Source organism: Procambarus clarkii, chromosome 49, assembly GCF_040958095.1.
Source record: "Procambarus clarkii isolate CNS0578487 chromosome 49, FALCON_Pclarkii_2.0, whole genome shotgun sequence".
In the NCBI taxonomy this organism is placed as follows: Eukaryota; Metazoa; Arthropoda; class Malacostraca; order Decapoda; family Cambaridae; genus Procambarus; species Procambarus clarkii.
Window position 1 is genome coordinate 5,733,897 of NC_091198.1, and position 21,193 is coordinate 5,755,089.

General features: G+C 42.5%; 1 protein-coding gene across 4 annotated transcripts in view; it reads left to right on the forward strand.

Annotated features, from left to right (window-relative positions):
- LOC123763261 (ribosome biogenesis protein BMS1 homolog) overlaps positions 1-21,193 on the forward strand; it is a 113,125-nt gene that overhangs the window by 15,912 nt on the left and 76,020 nt on the right. For all 4 annotated transcript variants that reach the window (XM_069302934.1, XM_069302935.1, XM_069302936.1 and 1 more), the window contains exons 6-11: positions 1,049-1,159; positions 1,946-2,074; positions 4,699-4,895; positions 7,004-7,188; positions 8,268-8,463; positions 19,183-19,711. In XM_069302934.1, the coding sequence (XP_069159035.1) occupies positions 1,049-1,159; positions 1,946-2,074; positions 4,699-4,895; positions 7,004-7,188; positions 8,268-8,463; positions 19,183-19,711 (1,347 nt within the window). The remainder of the gene's footprint in view (positions 1-1,048; positions 1,160-1,945; positions 2,075-4,698; positions 4,896-7,003; positions 7,189-8,267; positions 8,464-19,182; positions 19,712-21,193) is intronic.

Consider the following 21,193-nt stretch of genomic DNA (forward strand, 5'->3'; position numbering starts at 1 on the left):
TAAACAAAATTGGCACTGTGGTTATTGTTTGGTTCTGGAGCCTTCAAATATAACAAGTATTTAAATAAAATATCAAATAATACGTTTGCCATTTCTGTGGGGAGCCCCTATGGCTCCCTGGAACTAATAATCCAAGATAAGTAAAAGAGGGACTTACCTGGGAGGCAGCTGCCACGTGCTTCTCAGCTCTAAGTCAAGACAACTGACTGCAACCTACGACCTAAAGCCACACACGAAAGCCCAGGACCAGGAATGTTTACCAAATAACGGGCGGCCAGGACCCTGTTTGACCTCCAAAATCCACGCACCCAAATGTCAGCCAAATCAGGAAACTTATGAATGTCATGGGCACAAGGATAGACTGCAGGCTGGCTAGACTTAACCCTGCGGATGACCTGGGAGACACGAGCCCTAGAACAGGGAACGAGTGAAACTGGATCAACACAAAGCACATCCCTGGCCACTGCGGCCGAGGTGTGCAGATAACAGTGAACAGCCGCAACAGGACACGGCACTGAGGAGACAGCTGCAACTGAACAAACCGACCACCAGGACTGAAAGAGCAGAAACCCCTGCGCCAGAGGAGAGCATGATGCTCGCCAACCTGACCCCCAGAGTCCAATGCCAAAAAAAAACTTAAGTACTTTTTTAAGTAAAAGCTTAGAAGCTCTAAACTTAAATAGAAGAAAATTAAGTACTTTTTAGACAAAAAAAATGTGAACCTCACCCCCCAAGTTAAAGTTTCGTCAAAAAGGGGACCAAAAAAATTCAAAACTGCATAGATATAAGTGAACTTTCTATAGACCATACTTACGGTTATTTGTAAAGATCTCTGTGATGATACAGAATGACAACATGCTCAGACTGAGTATAACCATAACTAGTAGGATCATGTCTTGAGAAGCAACTAAGGGTCCTGTTCAAAAAGGATCTTTATATTGTACATACACTCAAAGTCTGATTATTACAGAATAAAATTTTACTTTTAGTACGGCACTAATTTGGTTTACAGTACTTTTTAATTTTTTAATTTTTTATTTTTTACCAGGTCTAATTCATGAGGAATACCTGAAAAATGAAATAAAGAATCTGGGGCGCTTTATATCTGTAATGAAGTTTCGTCCCTTGGTATGGCGCACCACTCATCCCTTTGTTGTAGGTAAGTCTATTTTCAGATTTATTATCGACAGACAAATTTTTGAGTCATTGTATATTCAAAATCACTGTCCTTATGGTTTACTACTGTCATCCAGTTTGTCACCCCCCTTATTTTATCCTTGGCATATCGAATATCCGTACTAAATTAGATAACTTTATCACTACAATTTGCCAGGAGTTTAAATGTTTATATGCAGTTTAGCAAAATTTTTTGTTAATGCTTAAAAAACAGGTTTCTTTTATCACAAGAAGGTAACGGGGGCTAAAATCTTGAGGTTATCTTGAGATTCTTGAGTTGTGTTTGTAAAATGTTTGTCAAAATTACACATTTAACTGGCAAATATGCATTATGTATATTTCTCAGGTTTTCAATACAGTATGTTGAAAATTTCAAAATATTGATATGTAGCCATTATGGTTTGTATCTATTAAAGCAGTTTTTAACTAATGTTTTCAAACTCGGCTGGAAGGTCTAGAATTTCTTACATGGTTTTTATGAGATGAAGACTTCAGAATACAGATTCTATACTTTGTTTTGACTGCGGAATCTGTATTGCCACTGTCACATGTATCATATTGCTTTAGATGTCTACATAATTTTTTGAGGTAAATAATGTAATAAAAATGCATTTAATCTTTTTTTTTTTTTGGGGGGGGGGGGAGGCAGAAAAATTGGTTTATCTGCCCTAGAGTTAAAATATTATTGCACTAGAAGATTTTTTATTTAATTAAATTTTTTTAGTTTAGCAATTCATGAGTGTATGGTATTAATGCATTTTTTCCCCAGTTGATAGATATGAGGATATCACCAACCCTGAGAGCATCCGAACTAATCCCAAGTGTGACCGGGATGTTGTGTTGTATGGTTATGTGCGTGGCGTACCCTTCCAGAAATCCCAGATGGTCCATATTCCAGGTAAATCAAATATTGTTTATTTGTAAATGCAGAAATTATGTTGGTAGTTACCAAAAATCAGGGGAAACTACTAAAATATTTATTGTAAAATTCTTCTCTATCAGTTACTATGGTGAATGATGTTTAGCTCTTCATGGCCTGCCTTGAAAATGGTGTATTTACTTTCAGATTTGTGGAATGAAATGGCATCCACAATTTCCTTCAATGTACTGTATTTCAACTTGTTGACCACGTATACTGAGCATGAGTATTTCCTTACATTCTATTCATTGCTATTCGTTGCTTCCACTGATATCCTCTTGTCCTATTTTCTCTCACTGTAAAATGGTCCTTGTCCACCTTGTCTATTTCACTCAGAATCTTATGTTGTGAACAAGTTACCTTTGCTGTCTTTCCTATAGGCTTGCAAGGTTGAGTTCTCATAACCAGTCCCCAAAGATTAGTTCTCTTAATTCATATTAGGCTTGTTGGAACCCCATTGAATTTGTCAAGTTTCTTTTCTGGGGTGGCTGGCCCCTTTGGTAATTTCCTTGAGTTTAACCCTGGCATGCTAGGGTTAAACTCGGTAAGGTACACGAGGTTACCATTACTTCTTGCTATCCACCAGGTATAGGGACCTTTTTAAATCTTGTCTTATTCCTTCCAATGGATGGGGAAAGCAGTGGTGATCAGAGATCACCCACCACTGATGTGGATGACCCACCAAAAATGAAAAGAAGGCACAGAATACTCAAGCTCTTTTAGAGTAATGTTTGGAAGCACATAAGTCACCAAACAAATCTCTGAACTACCTGATTAGGTACTTAACTAGCTACATTCAACACCATTCAAGTTGAGACCAGACTTCCATCCCAATTGCCTACCCTTCCTTCAATAAAGGTTCATGCTCACGGTACTCATGCTCAGGATGTTTTTACAAGCATGTATGCTACTTAGTCTGCTTCAACTTTGATTTCCTAGTTATCTTTCATGGATGGTGCTAGAGAAAACCAATCACCACACCATACTGTACCTAGCTGTTGAGCTTGAGCTTATGGCATTGTCTGTATTCATTGTTAAGCCTCTCTATACCTTCCCTTGCTGTGGCATTAGGGTGGGATTAGCTTGCCACTTACACGTCCATTGCATTGGGCAATAAACCCTAAAGCTTCATTTGGGGGTTTAGTCCAGTTGTCTGTTCAGTGTTGTTGCATCCCTCATTCATATTATTTCATAAACAATACAGTACTATTTTCAGAGGTATTATCTCTTAAGGGGCTCTTAATAAATTATTTGTTATGGGTGCAGAAGTCTGCTATAGCCATTGTTCCAGGCTTGTCTTCCCTTATCCTGGCAGCTGAAACATTTACCTCCAGCAATATCATTGCATAGATGTTAGTGCTGTTACCTTGGAACAACTCCTTGGAAGTCTCCAGGTTTGTTTCTCCAATGTATTTTATGCAGGATTTGCTAGGAGGCAAGGATGGTATGTCCAAGATGGTAAAGTCGCCTGTCTTCTCCACCTGGTTCCAAGCTTGTTCCTGTGATTGGCATCTGACCTGTGTATTTAGTTATGTTTTATGCCTCACTGGTTGCCTATGTTGCAACATTTTCTTCTTCTGTGGGGTTCATGTTATTCCTCTAGGATGAGGTGTTCAGTTTCAATTGACTTCTGTTTTGGCTGAGTTGCTGTTTCAGAGCCTGGCTCCTCTGATAGCAGTGATTCATTGTAAATGGAGTGCCTTAGGGGCTCTGTTCTGGTACCTCTGTTCGTTATCATATTTATAAATGATTTAGATTCAAGATTGAGTAGCAATATTTTTAAATTTTGCAGATAAAAAAAAAATGTCCAAAAAATTAATTAAGAAAGACTCCAAATCACATAAAAATTATCTTTATGGGCTTTTGAAATGAATAAAAGATTGACAGATTGAGTTTAATGATGAAAAATGTAGGATTCTAAGACTAAATAATGATAGTTACTAGATATCAACTAGATAGTTTTGAAATTGTGAAATTTGAATGTGAAAAATATCTGGGTTCATGAGTAATTTTAAGTACATTATGCCTAAATGTTCAGAATGAGGCAAATAGGATACTGGGATTTATTTCTAGAAGTATTAGCAAAATAATGGGTATTCTTCAGTTGTATTTTTCTTTTGTTTGGACCCTATTTAGATTATTTTTATTGCAATATTATAGAATGCACGTAAATTCACTTGAACACATTTAGTGACGAATAACGATGCTAATCCCAGGAACTAGAAATCTTCCATGTGAAGAGACAACTTCAGAAATCTTAATTTGCATTCTCTAGAAAGGAGTCGAGTTAGGGTATCATGATTGAAGTGTACATATGTTCTGCCAATAGTCACATTATAATATAATAATATTTTGAACCACATATATCTTATTTTTAAAGAATTATTAACAATATACAGAACATTCTTAAAAAACATGTAAACATTAAATTTGGTCAAAATCAAGGATTATTAGTTCAAGAACTTCCTCGAATCACATTTCAGTTTTTACCTTTCTTATATATATTGACTGTGCTGTGTGGTCTCTGTATGTACTGTGAGAACTCCATGCATAATATGTTTTGTAGTAATCTGCGTGAGAGTTTAAACTTTTGACTTTCCTAGGTTGTGGAGACTTCAAGATAAAGGACCTTAGCTTCTTGCCTGACCCATGTCCACTGCCTGAACACTTGAAGAAAAGATCACTTAATTCCAAAGAGAGACTGACGTATGCACCAATGTCAGGAGTAGGTGGCGTAGTGTATGATAAGGATGCCGTGTATATTGATCTCGGAGGCTCGCATCATGGAAACAAATTAAAAGTATGCATTTATTTTTATTTGTTGCATTTATTCGTATTATTTTTCTGTTTGTATACATCCTAAACACTTGCTTTAATATAATTATTTGGGTAGTTGCTATAAAATATTGCTGTTGCATATGATCCTCAATCATAATTGAGCACACGGCATAATTACTACAGGCAGATCTGCACCCATTAATTTACCAGTTGTTAGGACACATTGTGATTGGCCTGAGAACCCAGTACTGTGTAATTTGTATTTTAAATCCAGTACTGTGTAATTTGTATTTTAAGCCCAGTACTGTGTAATTTGTATTTTAACTGTAATGTATCTATTAAAAACTAAATCAAGAAAACATCTATAAACATTGAGTTAGACATAAGTTCACGATAGATATATATAGATAAGATATAAGATATATAGATTCAAAATATAAGTACACAAAATAGCTCTAATAAAATAGTAACAATGCACAAAAAAATCACATTAATGTGAGGTATCAATGAGAAAATGTGTAGGATCTGTGAGGAGGGTTCGGACTTGTGCTCTCTGTACTCCCATGCATAGTGGTTCTCCTCGAGGCTCCTGCAGCTTTTCTCAAAGTAAGAATATTATGATATAGGTGCTTCAAGTAGTAGAAAATAGGACTTTACAATATTATAAAAACAAATTATACTATTCTAAGAGGCAAACTGTGTGTTCTGCCAGACTCCCACTTGAAAAAAAGAAATAAATTAATAAACTATATGGGGTGAAGCTGAGTTTGAACAATGCTAGTTTTGTTAAATTTTGAATGCCCCTTGTCACACTCAAAGTATGGCAAATGGGATTTAGTATTTTTCCAGCAATCTCCATAATATTTTTTTGTAATCTTTATAAGAAATTTTCTGGGATCAGATTAACTCAGACCTGAGAAAAGCCCTATTGCAAAAGTATAAACACAATGAAACAAGCAATTGCTTGGAGAAAATTAGGTGCCTAAAGGTAATGAGGCAAACAATTGTCACAAAGTAAATGCCCTAACTGGGATAGGCTTTACTGTTATTAGGTGGCAGCCCAAGTCACTTGAGGCTCTAGTCAGGCCTGCACCCTAATTCACCTCTCTGGTCAATATCAAAGACATGAAACCTCTGATGGGGCCCATCCTCATGATTGTGTTTTGTGCCACTCACATTGTGATTGCCCTAGCTTTGTATTTTGCTCTGACTGTGGGCCAGGGGTAGCACCAACTACCTTGGTAGTTGACCTGCATTATCCCTGCCCCACCAATCAAATGTGCTTGAGGGGTCCTCCTCTAGGTACTAACACCTCTCTCATTTTACCTTGTTTGTTCTTGTTTGGGTTGTTTTAGCTTTCCCATCCATTTCTATAACTTGACTGGTTTACATGCAGTGGCTGCTTTCTTTCTGCCTCTTGATGCACTGCTGCCGTCTGCTTTTTGTGTGGGGAATGGGAGGTTGGCTAAGTCTGTGCCATCTGGTGCCAGTAGTTGGCCTCTGCCTTTGTAGTGGCAGCTTTGGCCCCCCACTTTCTCTTCACATCACCAGTGTTTTTTTTTTGGATTTTAGGTGGCCCCTCATAGGCTATGGCTTATTTTACAGAGTTAATGATGTTCCCAATGGGGAGCTAGCTTTCTGCATGGAGAGTGGATGAAAGCTGCAGCATCTGAAGAGTCAAAGATGCAGCTATATGGGCTGCCACCTGATGGTAGTCGATGGGATTAGGATTGGGGGTAATTAACCTGTTCCATTGATTGGGTGGATTACATGAATTTACCAGTCTTGGCTCAGAGATGGGAATTGTTTTGTGACATTTTGAGTGATTCACATTTGTAGTGGGTTGATTGTTCATCAATAACATGCTCACCCATTTATGTAACGTAGAAAGATGCCAGTTCTTGCTCCTAGTGGACGGAAACGTCTTGGAAACCTGCCTGTTGAAGGTGAACTTGAAATTGTCAGTTCATTAAGTTTTGGTAAGCTGCTGAAGTTCTGTCCAGAAAGTTAAATTTAATTAATTGTACTAAAGACTATTTTTGTGCCCTGATTTTAAAATCATAGTAACTAAATATGTTTTAAAAAGGGTAAACAAATGAGCACTGTTTAATGGTTTCTGTTTTTATTTAGATGAAGGATGAAGACAGTGAAGAAGAGGGAGATAATGTTCTTCAGCCGCTGTTGGATCTCCAGAAAACGGCAGATGAAAAGCAAGCTCAGAGTCAAATTCAGCTATTTTCACGATCACAATTTATTTCAAGTGACGTTTTAGAGGAAGATGATGAAAATGATGGGGACAGTGAGGAAAGAATTATGTAAGTTTATGAAGTCCAATGTCACTGGATGTCTGTTGAGATACTCCATGGGTAATTTTCTAATTCAGCATGATAAATGGTTTTACTATGCAGTCTCGGCTGTCTGGTACTATCTTTAGTTCTCATTGCACATACAGACTTGGATGGTTGCCAAAGAGTGTCCTACAAATACCAGTACACAATAATGAACATCTTTCTCTCTCTCACTCATTTTTTTTTTTATTATGGTTGATGTGCAATATTTGCATCACCTCCAGCATATAGATGTGGTAAAATTATCTGGGTTTTGGGCTGACTCTGCTATCTCTTGGAGAGGAGTGGGACTTAATAATAGCAGTGTTGACTCCACCCATGTTCTTAACCTGTCTATGGTCAACTTTTGTTACCATGGGTGGCCCTCCCCCTTGGTTGCTTTCCAGAGCCTATGCACTAGTTTTCCAGGGCTAAATTCAAAACGGCAAGGATTTGTGACCAACAAAGAGCAGATCAGATTAAAGAGTACTTCTGTACACTAAGGAGGAACTTTTGTACATGGAACTCCAAAAATGATATTGTAGAGGGGTCAGTACTTGGAATTAAATTAAAGAAAAAAGATTCATTATTATTTTAATATACTAACCTTCAGAAGCTGCCACTTGGCAGCTTCCTGTAGCTAAAACACTGTACTGCTGTAAAGCATTAAGAAACTGCACTAGGCCTTTTGAGATCCTCTAGAATCCTACCTGGAGCCTGGCTTTCTATGAGCTGAAGAGAGCTTAGGGATTAAAGGTCAATCGAAAGCTGAGTAATAACCCACAAGAAAGTTTAAATGCAATAAGACAAGCAACTGCTTAAGGAAATTAGGAACCCTCAGGGAAAACAAATACCCAGTGCCGTGGGGTCAACACAACAGACATGATTCACCCAGCCGCCACTGGATACCTGCCCAGGCAAACATTTATTCTGCTTTATGTTGTACATTAAAGTATCCCCCTGAAACCCAAAGTGGGTTTCTGTGATCAAATATTTACCTTTTTTAATCAATCTAAATTTGTGATGTAGAATACTTTCCATATAAACACGTTTAAAATTTACCACAGAGAGTCAGGGAATGGGCTGCCACCATATGAAACTGTGACCGACAGCACTGGCAGGGTTAGACGACGGGCCATTTTCACTGATAACTTAGAGGATGAGGAATATGGCGAGGAATCTGGCAGTGATGATGAGGAACTTGAATCAGAAGACGATGAAGTGGAAGACCATGAAATGGCTCCCCTTAGAAAAAAAATTAAGGTTAGTACTTGTTTCATTATTTTCTGAAATCTTCAAGAATTAAAAACAATTACATATGTAATATATATGTATGTATGTATATATGTATGTATGTGTATGTATGTATGTAATTACCTAAGTGTAATTACCTGAGTGTAGTTACAGGATGAGAGCTACGCTCGTGGTGTCCCATCTTCCCAACACTCTTTGTCATATAACGCTTTGAAACTACTGACGGTCTCGGCCTCCACCACCTTCTCACCTAACTTGTTTCAACCGTCTACCACTCTGCAAAAGTGAATTTTCTTGTAATTTTTCGGCATCTGTGTTTAGCTAGTTTATATTTATGACCTCTTGTTCTTGAAGTTCCAGACCTCTTTTTCTTTTGTCTTCTAGTTTTGGCATATTTAACCCTTTAACTGCGCAGCCTATAAATATGACAATCCCCCCCAGTGCGCAGGAAATAAATTCTCTTGAAAAAATTCCTTTGTTTTTTAAAGTGTCAAAAACCCTTCCCCCAATATGGGTATGTCAAACAAATTTCGAACTTGTACGTACTTTGGCTGCTATGGGGTCCATAAGCTGGCGCGTGACGTCATCATTCCCCATTCGCCCGTGCCGTAAGCTCCCGGGGCGGGGCGCACGAGTTGCCGCGAATATATTTTTGTTAATTTTTTGCGCACAGTTCCAAATACATTTTATATGTTTTTATGTGCTAATCCTATGTATAATGAACACGTACACTATATTATGGCAGTAAAACATCCATACTGTCTGAGGACACTGTGTTACGTGCATGACTCTTGTCATGCACGTAACAACATAGGTTGCACATATTTACCATGTATCATGCTAATTTATGTATATATACAATCTATTTACAGACTATACACTGTCACACACTATATACATTCACCATCAACACATTCAGAACACCGCGAGTGTGAGCTGTCACACCCAGCTAGTCTCCCTCACTCCTCCAACATTGTATTCACCAACAATACTCCTCCAAATCATACAGTTATTCACACCAATGTTTCATGCTCATTTATGTATATTTACAACATATGTACACACTATACATTCACCATCAACACATTCAGAACACCGCGAGTGTGAGCAGCCACACTCAGCCAGCCCTCCCTCACTCCTCCAACATTGTATTCACCAACATTGCTCCTCCAAATCATACAGTTATTCACACCAATGTTTCATGTTCATTTATGTATATTTACAACATATGTACACACTATACATTGTCACACACTATATACATTCACCATCAACACACTCAGAACACCGCTAGAGTGAGCAGCCACACCCAGCCAGCCCTCCTTCACTCCAACATCTTACTCACCAACATTGCTCCTCCCACCATACTGTTATTGTATTTATTACACTATTTACACATGTTATATATACCTATCTACATGTTTTATTTACCAGAACTATGCAAGTAAGCCGGTATTGTGTCCAAACAGTACAGTGGCCACCATACACTGCATGACAAATCACACAGCAGACAGCAGACGACGCCACGATTACGATGTCACCTCCCTCACCAAAATAGCTCCTCACAACATACTCCTGGTGCTGTTATTACACTATTCACACACACTGTATATACCCATGTACATGTGTGTTCCCTATAGCGAACCACGAAGCTAGTATGGTGAGCAAAACAAGAGTTACTGCCACACAGTGAGGCTACCTCAATTCTCTCCCTTCCTCCCTCCCTCACCAAAATTCCTCCTTCCTACACACAACGCTAATTATAACCACAATCCTGGTCACTAATACCTGTAAATGAATAATTGACCACAAGTTTATTTTGAAAAGGAACCTAAAAAGTTGTTTGAAGATTCCTAGATGGACGAAATAATGCTGTGGTGCTGTGGCTAGCTCTGTGAACATCGTGAACAGCATTGAATCACTGATATTTGTACATTGTACCCAGTCATTATCACACTCGGGCTCTTCTATAATACTATCATGGCTAAATAAAACAGATTATATATATATTTTGTCAATATTAGGCAATGCTGTGGTCACACGCTGAACAGCAGTGCTGTGCGCTCATGCTGCAAGTGCCAGCCTTGGTTGCTCACTCACTACTGAGGCTCTGACACCCGGCAATGTGAACCATGATTTTTTTTAAAGATGGCGTCTGTTTACAAGAGCCCTGAGGAAGCTGATGTGAACCCCATGTAGCCGCGGGAGTTTTGAATGGAACGTGAAAAATAAAAACACCCGGAGGCGCGTTACGCACCCGAAGCCTAGGCCTGCAGGCGCGTTGCGCAGTTAAAGGGTTAATGCCTCTAACCTCTACTCGTAACTCTTGCCCTTCAAAAAAAACAAGTACAAATGTGTGTATGTATGTATGTAATTACCTGAGTGTAGTTACAGGATTCAACTGTAAATCTTTTTCTGGGGGGAGCCCCGTCGGCTCCCCGGAGCTATCCCAGGCTGATATGCTAATGTCAGACTTTGGCATCAGTCATGTGTATGGAGTTCTTAGGCCTACCGGGGACCACGGCCAGAACCGGGCCCCCTCAGAGAGGCAAGGGGAGCAATGGCCTATAGAAGCCCCCGTGTAGTTGGAAGCATTCTATGTCTGCCATCGACCGGAACAGGCACCCAGAAAGGTAAGCGCCCCAAAACAAACCCCTATTCTGGTTAAAATTGCTACCTAATACCGAACTAGTGGATAGAACTCCCCAACCGAAAACAAGCAAATTAGTGTGACGTCACACACTGCCGCGCCGCTGTCTGCGCAGCTCCCCCCTCCCCGGGAGGGGGAAGGGGGAGCCCCAGACCCCCCGCGCCGGCTACCCACACCTCAGTTCTTGAGGCTGATGCTATAGGCGTTCTTCACCTTTTTGTCCTCTCCTGTTTGGGGAGTCGGCCGTGGCGCAGTTTATTCAGGCTGCGTCGGCGGCTTGTCGTCCGATGTCGGACTTGTTGGTTTTCCGGGGGTCCCGGGGTGGGTCTTCCCGGAAAGGTCGTGCCAGGGCTCGGGGTTCCTCTCGTCGTGGTAGGCCTCTGGTGTCAGGTTTGGGGTTGGCTCCTCCTGCGGACCCTCCCTCGTCTGGTCGGCGCGGTGTTCGCGCTGTGCGGGGTTCTGGGTCTCGTAAGGGTCGCCGGCCCTTTCGCGGTTTGCCCCTTTGACGGGGCGATGGGGGGGCGGCTTGCGCTGTTCGCCCGCGCCTGGTCCCACGATTCGTGGGCCTTTCGGGTCGTGTCTCGCGGCCTGCGGTGGCGTTGGGTGGCCCCTCCCCCCTTTGGGGGGTCGGGGCTGGCGGGGCAGGCTTCTACCCCTGCGCTCTGTCGAGTCGTCTTGGAGTGGGTACGCTTGGGCGTCGTCGAAACGACGTCGTCCCTCAGATGGGTTTCCCGTCTGTTTCCGGTTCCGAAACGGGACTGTGCGGACCTGCGGTTCATTCTGGACTTGTCCCGTCTGAACCCCTGGGTTCATTGCCCCTCCTTTCGGATGACTACGCTGTCTCAGGTTCGGCTCCTCTTGGAGCCGGGTGCTTGGATGGTGTCCCTGGACCTCCGGGACGCTTATTGGCATGTCCCGATTCATCCGCGGTTCAGGGACTGGCTCGGTTTTGTAGTGGGGCGTCTGAGTTACCGCTTTCGTTGTCTCCCGTTCGGGTTGAACCTGGCACCTCGCGTGTTCACACGCCTTACACGGGTTGTGGTGGCTCGTTTGCGTCTCCTAGGTGTTCGGGTGTTGGCCTACCTCGACGACTGGCTGGTTTGGGCTCCCAGCCAGTCAGCTTGCTTGCTAGCCAGGGATTTGGTTCTTTCCCAGCTCGCCGGGTTCGGGTTCTTGGTGAACTGGAGGAAGTCCCATCTGGTTCCCTCTCAGGTTCGGACTTGGCTGGGTCTCGTGTGGGACTCTCGGACCGCCTCCTTGTCTCTCCCTCCGGAGTCTCTCCTGCGGCTGCGGTCCCGCCTTCGTCTGTTTCTGGAGGGCCCTCGGGTCACCCGGCGGTTGCTCGAGGGGCTGTGCGGGAGCCTGAACTTCGCGATGGTGGTCTACCCGCCGGGTCGGGTTTGGCTTCGACGGCTGTTCTGGTTCCTTCGGGGTTCCCCCTTCCGCCTCTCTCGCGATCGCAGAGTTCGACCCCCGGGGGACTTGCGTCGGTTGCTGCGTCACCGGCTTCCTCTTCGGGTTTTTCGGGGTTCAGTGCCTTGGCGCCTACCTGAGCCCTCGCTCGATGTGTACACGGATGCGTCGTCTCTCGGCTGGGGTTTTGTGACCAGTGCTCACCAGGCCGGCCAGGGGCGTTGGGATCCGTCCTTCCGTCGAGCTCACAGTACGGTGCGGGAGTTCGCGGCAGTGTGGTTTGCTCTGGGGAGGATTCGGGTGGCCCGCGGATCGACGATTCGGCTCCATTCGGACTGCTCTCCGGTGGTTCATTGCCTGAACCGCGGGGGTTCGATGCGGTCCTTGTCTCTTTGGGGTTGGTCGCTTCGGGTGACTCGTCTGCTGAGTTCTCGGGGTTTGGCTCTCCTGGCGGTTCACGTACGGGGCGTGTCCAACGTCTTGGCCGACGCCCTGTCTCGCTTCGTTCCCCTCTCCACGGAGTGGACGGTCGACGACGAGTCCTTCCGTTGGCTTTGCCAGACGTTCGGGCGCCCCGAGGTGGACCTCTTCGCGTCGGCGTGGTCGCGGCGTCTTCCCGTTTATGCGGCGCCCTTCCCCGATTGCGAGGCCGTCGGGGTCGATGCCTTTCGGCTCGACTGGTCGAGGTGGGGGTTCCTGTACCTCTTTCCCCCAGTTCGGCTGTTGCTCCAGGTCCTGACTCGCTTAGAGACTTACCGGGGGAGAGTTGTCCTTCTGGCCCCTTGGTGGCCGGCCCAGCCTTGGTTTCAGGCGCTGGTTGCTCGGTGTCCGAACCCGAGGGTTTTCCCGCGGCTCCGCCTCTTTCAGCAGATCGGGCCGGTACGTCACGTAGCTGGTTCGATCTTCTCCTCGAGTCTTCGCGTATGGTTTTTTTGACTCGAGTCTATCATCATCTCTATGGTGATCAGGTGGCCTCCTTGTTGGTGTCCCACCTGAAGGCTTCTTCTCGGCGGCAGTATGAAGTTTCCTGGCGGTCCTTCCGTTTCTTTTTGCGTCTTCGTCGTGTTAGCTCCTTGTCTGTTCGGGTGGTCTTGTCCTTCCTCTCGTGGTTGTTTCAGGACCGTCATCTTATGCCTAACACTGTCGCTTCGTATCGTGCGGCGCTGGCGGAGCCGCTTCAGCTTGCTTTCGGTATCGATGTTACGTCTGCGCCGTTTCGCAAGCTGTCTCGTGCATTGTTTCACCTCCGGCCTGCTCATGCGTCGCCTGAGCCGTCCTGGTCTTTGGACAGAGTGCTCTCTTTCCTTTCATCTCCTCGTTTCGTTGTGGCCCCTTCGGTCCAGGATTGTTTTTCCAAGGCACTTTTCTTGTTGGCTTTGGCCTCTGGGGGTCGGGTAGGGGAGCTTCATGCTCTCCTCCGGCGCAGGGGTTTCTGCTCTTTTGGTCGTGGTGATAGTTTTGTTCGTTTGCAGCCGTCTCCTTCTTTTCTGGCGAAGAATGAGACTGCTGCGTTCCGGAGGGGTCCATGGGTGGTTGATGCTTGGTTGGTCAGGCCGGGGGTGCATCATGTTTTGTGTCCGGTTGCGGCGCTTCGCCGTTATTTGCGCGCCACAGCTTCTGTGTCCGTGGACGCGCTGTGGGTTGATCCGGTTTCCCTTCTTCCCTGTCCGCGGGTTCGGGTCTCTCAGGTCGTCCGCAGGGTTATTAGGTCTAGCCAGCCTGCGGTCTATCCCCGTGCCCATGACGTTCGTAAGTTCGCGGCTCTTGCTGCCGTCTTTGGGAATATGTCTTGGTCTGATATTCGGGCGCGGGGGTTTTGGCGGTCGAACAGGGTCCTGGCTGCTCGTTACCTTGTGAATGTCCCTGGCCCTCGTCGGGCCTGTGTTGCTTTGGGTCGGCGGTTGCAGCCAGTTGTCTCGGCTTCGTGTTGAGGGGTGAGCGACGACCGCCTCCCGGGTAAGTCCCTCTTTTTCTGTCTGTGGGTAGTTAGCTCCGGGGAGCCGACGGGGCTCCCCCCAGAAAACCAGCGTTGAATGTAATGAAACGCCATTTTCTGGGTGAGTCCCGGAGGCTCCCCGGCATCCCTCCCTCCCTCCGGTCGGCGGTTTTTCGCGTTTTTGACATCCAGCCTCAAGAACTGAGGTGTGGGTAGCCGGCGCGGGGGGTCTGGGGCTCCCCCTTCCCCCTCCCGGGGAGGGGGGAGCTGCGCAGACAGCGGCGCGGCAGTGTGTGACGTCACACTAATTTGCTTGTTTTCGGTTGGGGAGTTCTATCCACTAGTTCGGTATTAGGTAGCAATTTTAACCAGAATAGGGGTTTGTTTTGGGGCGCTTACCTTTCTGGGTGCCTGTTCCGGTCGATGGCAGACATAGAATGCTTCCAACTACACGGGGGCTTCTATAGGCCATTGCTCCCCTTGCCTCTCTGAGGGGGCCCGGTTCTGGCCGTGGTCCCCGGTAGGCCTAAGAACTCCATACACATGACTGATGCCAAAGTCTGACATTAGCATATCAGCCTGGGATAGCTCCGGGGAGCCTCCGGGACTCACCCAGAAAATGGCGTTTCATTACATTCAACGCTGGTTTTTTTTGCCATTCATTTGTTCAGAGAACAAATACGCGATAAAGCACCTAAATTATTCGGATCGTCTCAAAGCTCTCCAAATGTACTCGCTAGAAAGGAGAGGAGCGAGATATCAAATAATATACATGTGGAAAATACTGGATGGCCAGGTCCCAAATCTATACAGTAAAAAACTTACTGGAGTGAAAGATATGGAAGAAAATGCAGAATAGAACCAATGAAGAGCAGGGGTGCCATAAGCCCAATCAGAGAACACTGTATAAACATCAGAGGTTCACAGTTGTTCAACATCCTCCCAGTGAGTATAAGAAATATTGCCAGAACAACCGTAGACATCTTCAAGAGAAAACTAGATAGTTTTCTTCAAGAAGTGCCAGACCAACCGGGCTGTTGTGGCAACCCGTTCTCGCACTTGTTTATAGTCAATATTTGGCATATGAATAAGTGCATATGTTACATACTAATACTAACTATATGTGCTGTCTTGTGCGAGAACGGGTTGCTTGTGAATATGTGGGCCTGCGGGCCACTCCAAGCTACAGCCTGTTGGACCAAGCTCTACCAAGTCAAGCCTGGCCCCGGGCCAGGCTTAGGGAGTAAAAGAACTCCCAGAACCCCATCAAGCAAGTGTAATTGCATTACATTCAAATCCTGATGGTATTTTGAGCCATCAAGCAGGATGAGAGCTATGCTCGTGGTGTCCCGATTTCCCAGTACTCATTGTCATACAACGCTTTGAAACTACTGATGGTTTTGGCCTCCACCACTTTCTCACTTAGTTTGTTCCAACCGTCTACCACTGTTTGCAAACGAAAACTTTCTAATATTTTTTCAGCACCTTTGTTTCCTTAGCTGTGTCCTCTTGTTCGTGAAGTTGCTGGTTTCAGGAATTTCTCTGTCAATTTGGTCGATTCCTGTTAATATTTTGTAAGTGATCATATCTCCTCTTTTTCTTCTATCTTCTAGTTTTGGCATGTTTAATGCCTCCAGTCTCTCCTCATAACTTTTGTTTTTTAGTTCTGGAAGCCATTTTGTAGCATGCCATTGCACTTTTTCCAGTTTGTTTATGTGCTTCTTGAGATTTGGGCACCATACATCTGCTGTATATTTCAATTTTGGTCTCAAAAAAAGTCATGAACAGTGTCTTTAGTATTTCACCATCCATATAAAACTTAGGTATGTATGTATGTATGGATGTTTAACTGTATACATACCAGTTAGGGGAATGGATTTAGATTCCCCATTAACCCTTAGACATCGGCTATGGAGAAATGGTCATATTTGCCTATGCACACAAAAAATACAAAAAAATATAAATTTTTTCATGATAGAATTATTCATGTGTGTGTAGAACGTAAGAAAAACTTGAAAATATGGAAAGTTAAATAATTATCATTTCACTGGGTAGAGGCACTCAGCATGGCTGAGTCTGGCACTTGTCAATGCCTAGTGCTTGATTATGCTGACACTTCCTGTTTTATCCTATGATGTTTCACTGATTGTTTTTCTTTATTTACATCCACAGAGAGTTTTTATATCCATATTTGCATCATACATGTAAAACCCAGACAATAATTGTTTAAATCATTACATGATGATGTCCACATTCCCTTAGTAACATTCATGATGATAACCACATTTGTACCATGAAGTTGTAGTAGGATTTATTTTATGGATCAGAGTAAACTCCATTACATCCACATAGACCTTTTATATCCAGATTTGCATCATACATGTAAATACCAGACAGTAATTTTTTAAACCGTCATATGATGATAACCGCATTACCTGTAAATCAACAATTGACAATAACTGCTATCTAAGGGTTAAACATTAAAATATTTGTGTCCAAAGACCCAAATGTGTTTGTATTTAAAATTAGACTACCTGTGGTCTAGTGCCAGAGTATATATTCCTGAAGATGTTACATTGTTGAAAAAACATCGAGGAAATAAAATGGAAATATTAATTGATTTAGTGTTACTTCACCCTCTTGATAGAAGGTATTTACATGGAATGGAAAATATCCGTAAGTAAATTAACAATAGTCCCAGTGCTGTTGTGTTTAATTATGTGTGTACTCACCTAGTTGTACTCGTCTAGTTGAGCTTGCAAGGTCAAGCATCTGCTCTTAAGTCCCGCCTTTCGACCATTATTAGTTCAGTGCAGTGACTTTTCACTTGTTTATCTTATCATATTTTCATATAAAGTTGTATATCAAATTGGTTTCGACAACTTTTTCATTTAGTCCATTTCACTTATTTATGACTTGTGTCCAAAGTCCTTTCTGGGGACTGTTCTTTGTCATCCCTGTGGTTCACCTGCATTTCTAGCTTCCAGTTACGTCCTCTCATTCTACTGTTCCTTAATTTGAACATCACTTCTATATTTATTCTGCCATCTCCGCTGAGTATCTTGTACATCACTTTTATGTCTGCCCTATTCCTCTCATCCTCCAGTGTAGTGAGGTCCAGTTCCTTCAGTCTTTCTTCATAGTTCAATTCCCTTAGCTCAGGAACAAGCCTTGTTGCATATTGTTGGACTTTTTCCATTTTTACTTTCTGCTTCTTTAGGTAGGGGTTCCATGCTGGGGGCAGCATACTCAATAATAGGTTTCACACAGATTGTATAGAGTATTTAGAAAGGATATTGGTGAAACTTCCTGAAAGATAACCGGACATTTGCCAGTATGGTATATGCTGCCCTCATTTTTCTGCCGATGTGTGCCTCTGGTGATAAATCTTGAGCTATGTTCAAGATATGAGCATATGAGATATGTTGAGCTATCTTGAGCAGGGGCCTCGTAGCCTGGTGGATAGCGCGCAGGACTCGTAATTCTGTGGCACGGGTTCGATTCCCGCACGAGGCAGAAACAAATGGGCAAAGTTTCTTTCACCCTGAATGCCCCTGTTACCTAGCAGTAAATAGGTACCTGGGAGTTAGTCAGCTGTCACGGGCTGCTTCCTGGGGTGGAGGCCTGGTCGAGGACCGGGCCGCGGGGACACTAAAGCCCCGAAATCATCTCAAGATAAACATCTCAAGATGTTCACTCCTAAATCTTTCTCTTTTTCAGAACTTGGAAGTTGCTTTCCCTTCATCCTGTACTGCATGAAACTTCAGTTCTGATTCACCTCATTGGCTTAGTGTTGTCAGCAAACATCAATAAGAATGTGCTTACTTCCTCTTTTAGATCATTTACTTGTACTTGTACAGTATTAGGAATATTTTGTAGCAGTCTTTCCTATAAACATATATTATTGAATTATTAGTGACCGAAAGGGTGAGATCAATGATTCTAGCATGAATCTTCTTAATTTTCCTTGCACTTTTCTTAACTTAAGAGGGAAGTTTAAAAATGAACTCCAAAGTTAATTTTTACAATTTTATTTGGCCTGACGCTAAGAGAGGTGTTTCGTTAAATCGTTAACATTATCAACGGCAGAATTTGAATGATCACAAAGTTTCTTGCTGCATGATTTTTACCCGAGGATGAAGTGAAGGGCATAAGGGGAAGCTGAACGTGAAGCACCTCGCTTACAGGCCCATTGTATCTTTTCAATCTCCTGTTTGTGTGATGGCAGGGTCAGTACAGTATGTTGAATGTTCCGTTCTCTGCATAGCTGTGTGTATTGTATAAGAGTATATCGCCTCAATAGCTCTGTGGAGCTATTTATTGAGGTGCTGCCCAGAAAGTGGTGTTTTCATTACACCCAGTGCTCAGATATGTCGTTTAATATTTTGAAATAAAAGCTGTTGACAGATAAATGGGAAGCCACCTTGTAGAATTTAAACAGCTCAGATATTATTTAATGGGAACAGAAAACTAGTAAGTTCTTTTCTGGACAAAAAAGGTAACATATCATTTCTCTTCCAGCTTGCACTGTGTAAGATGTACTCTACAAACAGCCAGTGGAGTAAATAAAAAATAAATCTTCATTAAATTTCATTAGTTAAGGCCAAAATTTAGCAATTTTGCCATTTACTCTTTGGCATACTTGTGCAGTAACCATACATAATGGAAAATAAATACTAGATTATAACTTAAAATCATACCTAACTTTAATTTTCAATTTCTTTTCCAGAATGATTCATTTTATGAGAAAAGGAACAGAAAACCAAGCCCAGATAGTGATTCTGATGATTATGATTTGGATGCAGACTTGCAAAATGTTTGTGGCTTACAGAATGTTGATGACAGCTTAAGAGGTCAAGGTGGATCACAGTTGGCACTGAATTCTAGTGTATTATCAAAAAAGCAAACTCCTTGTATAAAAAATAACAAAGATTTTAATGTGACTGAAAAAATCCAAGGACTTTTAGAAAAGCTGAGCAAATCCAGTTCAAAAACAAAAACTGTAGGTGATGATAGTGGTTTTAGTAATGAGGAAAATGATAGTGATAATGCAACAGATAATAGTGATGAAGAATCCCAAGATAATGTCAATTTAGTTAAGAAGCAGGAAGTAAGTGATAGTGATGAAGATGACTCTGACATGGAAGAAGAGAATGACAAACTCGAGTACCGTAGTGAAATGTTCAAACAAGCAACAGAGAATTTTTACAAGAATCAAAGTACAGTGTCTTATTTAAGAAAATATATATATGGTGAAGGTAGGTATTTTCTTATGTCTTATTATTATTATTGTACAGCCTAATACCATTTATTTGCTGCAAGTTTCTTTGTTTGTTACCATTCATATACACTTTTAAAAGATTTCACATCTGACGTAAATTTTCATTTTTTATTCTGTGTACCAATCGGTTATGCTTGAGGTAAAGTCACCAGTTTCTAGACATTAGTGCAGAGAAAAAATCTGCAGCATCTTCAATGCATTGAAGAACACAAAAATGCCAAGAACCTTTTGCTTATACAGTACAGTACTTCAAAAGCATATTGAAAGATGAAAGACGTCTTATGCTAGAATAAATATTATAACCTTTTTGATAGTCAGATTGAAGGGCTTATATTTTATTTGATCTGTTCTCACTTGTTTTCAGGCATATGCATTGTCATTAAACTGTAGGATGACATGGGTAGAAACACAGAAAGGTTCATTATTGGTAATAAAGGTTGTCCAGAGTTTGGTATCTAAAACTGCCATTTCTGGTCTCTGAACAACCAATACAATTGAAAATGCCACCAATGCATGCCATGCACACACCATGCTACCTTGCATATTAATATCAGATCTTAATGATGAGTGGTTTCACAGAAATTAATTACTAAACATAGGTGGCCTGTCCTGTCTAGTCTCTGGACACGGAAAGGAGTGAGGACGAAAATATTTCCAAATAATATGAAAATAAAGAGTACTGACACACAATGCTTCCATGTTTCATAATATAAAATTTTGATGCTCAAACATTGGCGAGAAAAGAACCACCGAACTTAGGGATACCTGGCACCTATTTCGACAAATCTGGATGGTAGTCTTTGAACACTCAGTGTCAAACATCTAGCTATTATATACACCATAACAAAAAATCTAAATTATTGGGACTGCTTAATTAAAGTTCTTAAATCTATATTCTCTAGAATGCAGGCAAGAGAGAGATTTGACAGACTGGTTCTAAATCTGCATATGGAAGTAACTCATGAGACCTGGTGGTACAGCAGGATGTGCAAATTAGCCCTGTTGAAAAGCTAAGATGCAGTAAGCATGCTAAAAGACAATCCTATCAACATCATGGGCCCAAGACTTATCAACACTCTTCCTCTAAATATAAGGGGGCATAACTAGCCAACCTCTCACTGTGGAACTTGATGAACACTGTGAAAGGATGCCTGATCAATCGAGGTGTGATTTATACCTCTGATTGCGAGCAGCTGCATCTAATATTCTGGTTGACCAGACCACCAACCAGGAGACCTGGTCAGAGACTGGGCTATGGAATCATTGATCCCCAGAACCAAAGCGAGGTAAACACATGACGAGATGCTATACATGGTTATATTAGTTTCACCATCTGGAGACATGAATGCTCAATAAATCTCTCACTGATCCCATTTTTAATTATATATATACTGTCAATGCCAGTGTCATTTATAATACACTTACCATTTTGATTCTACTGTGATACAAATTCTGAGCT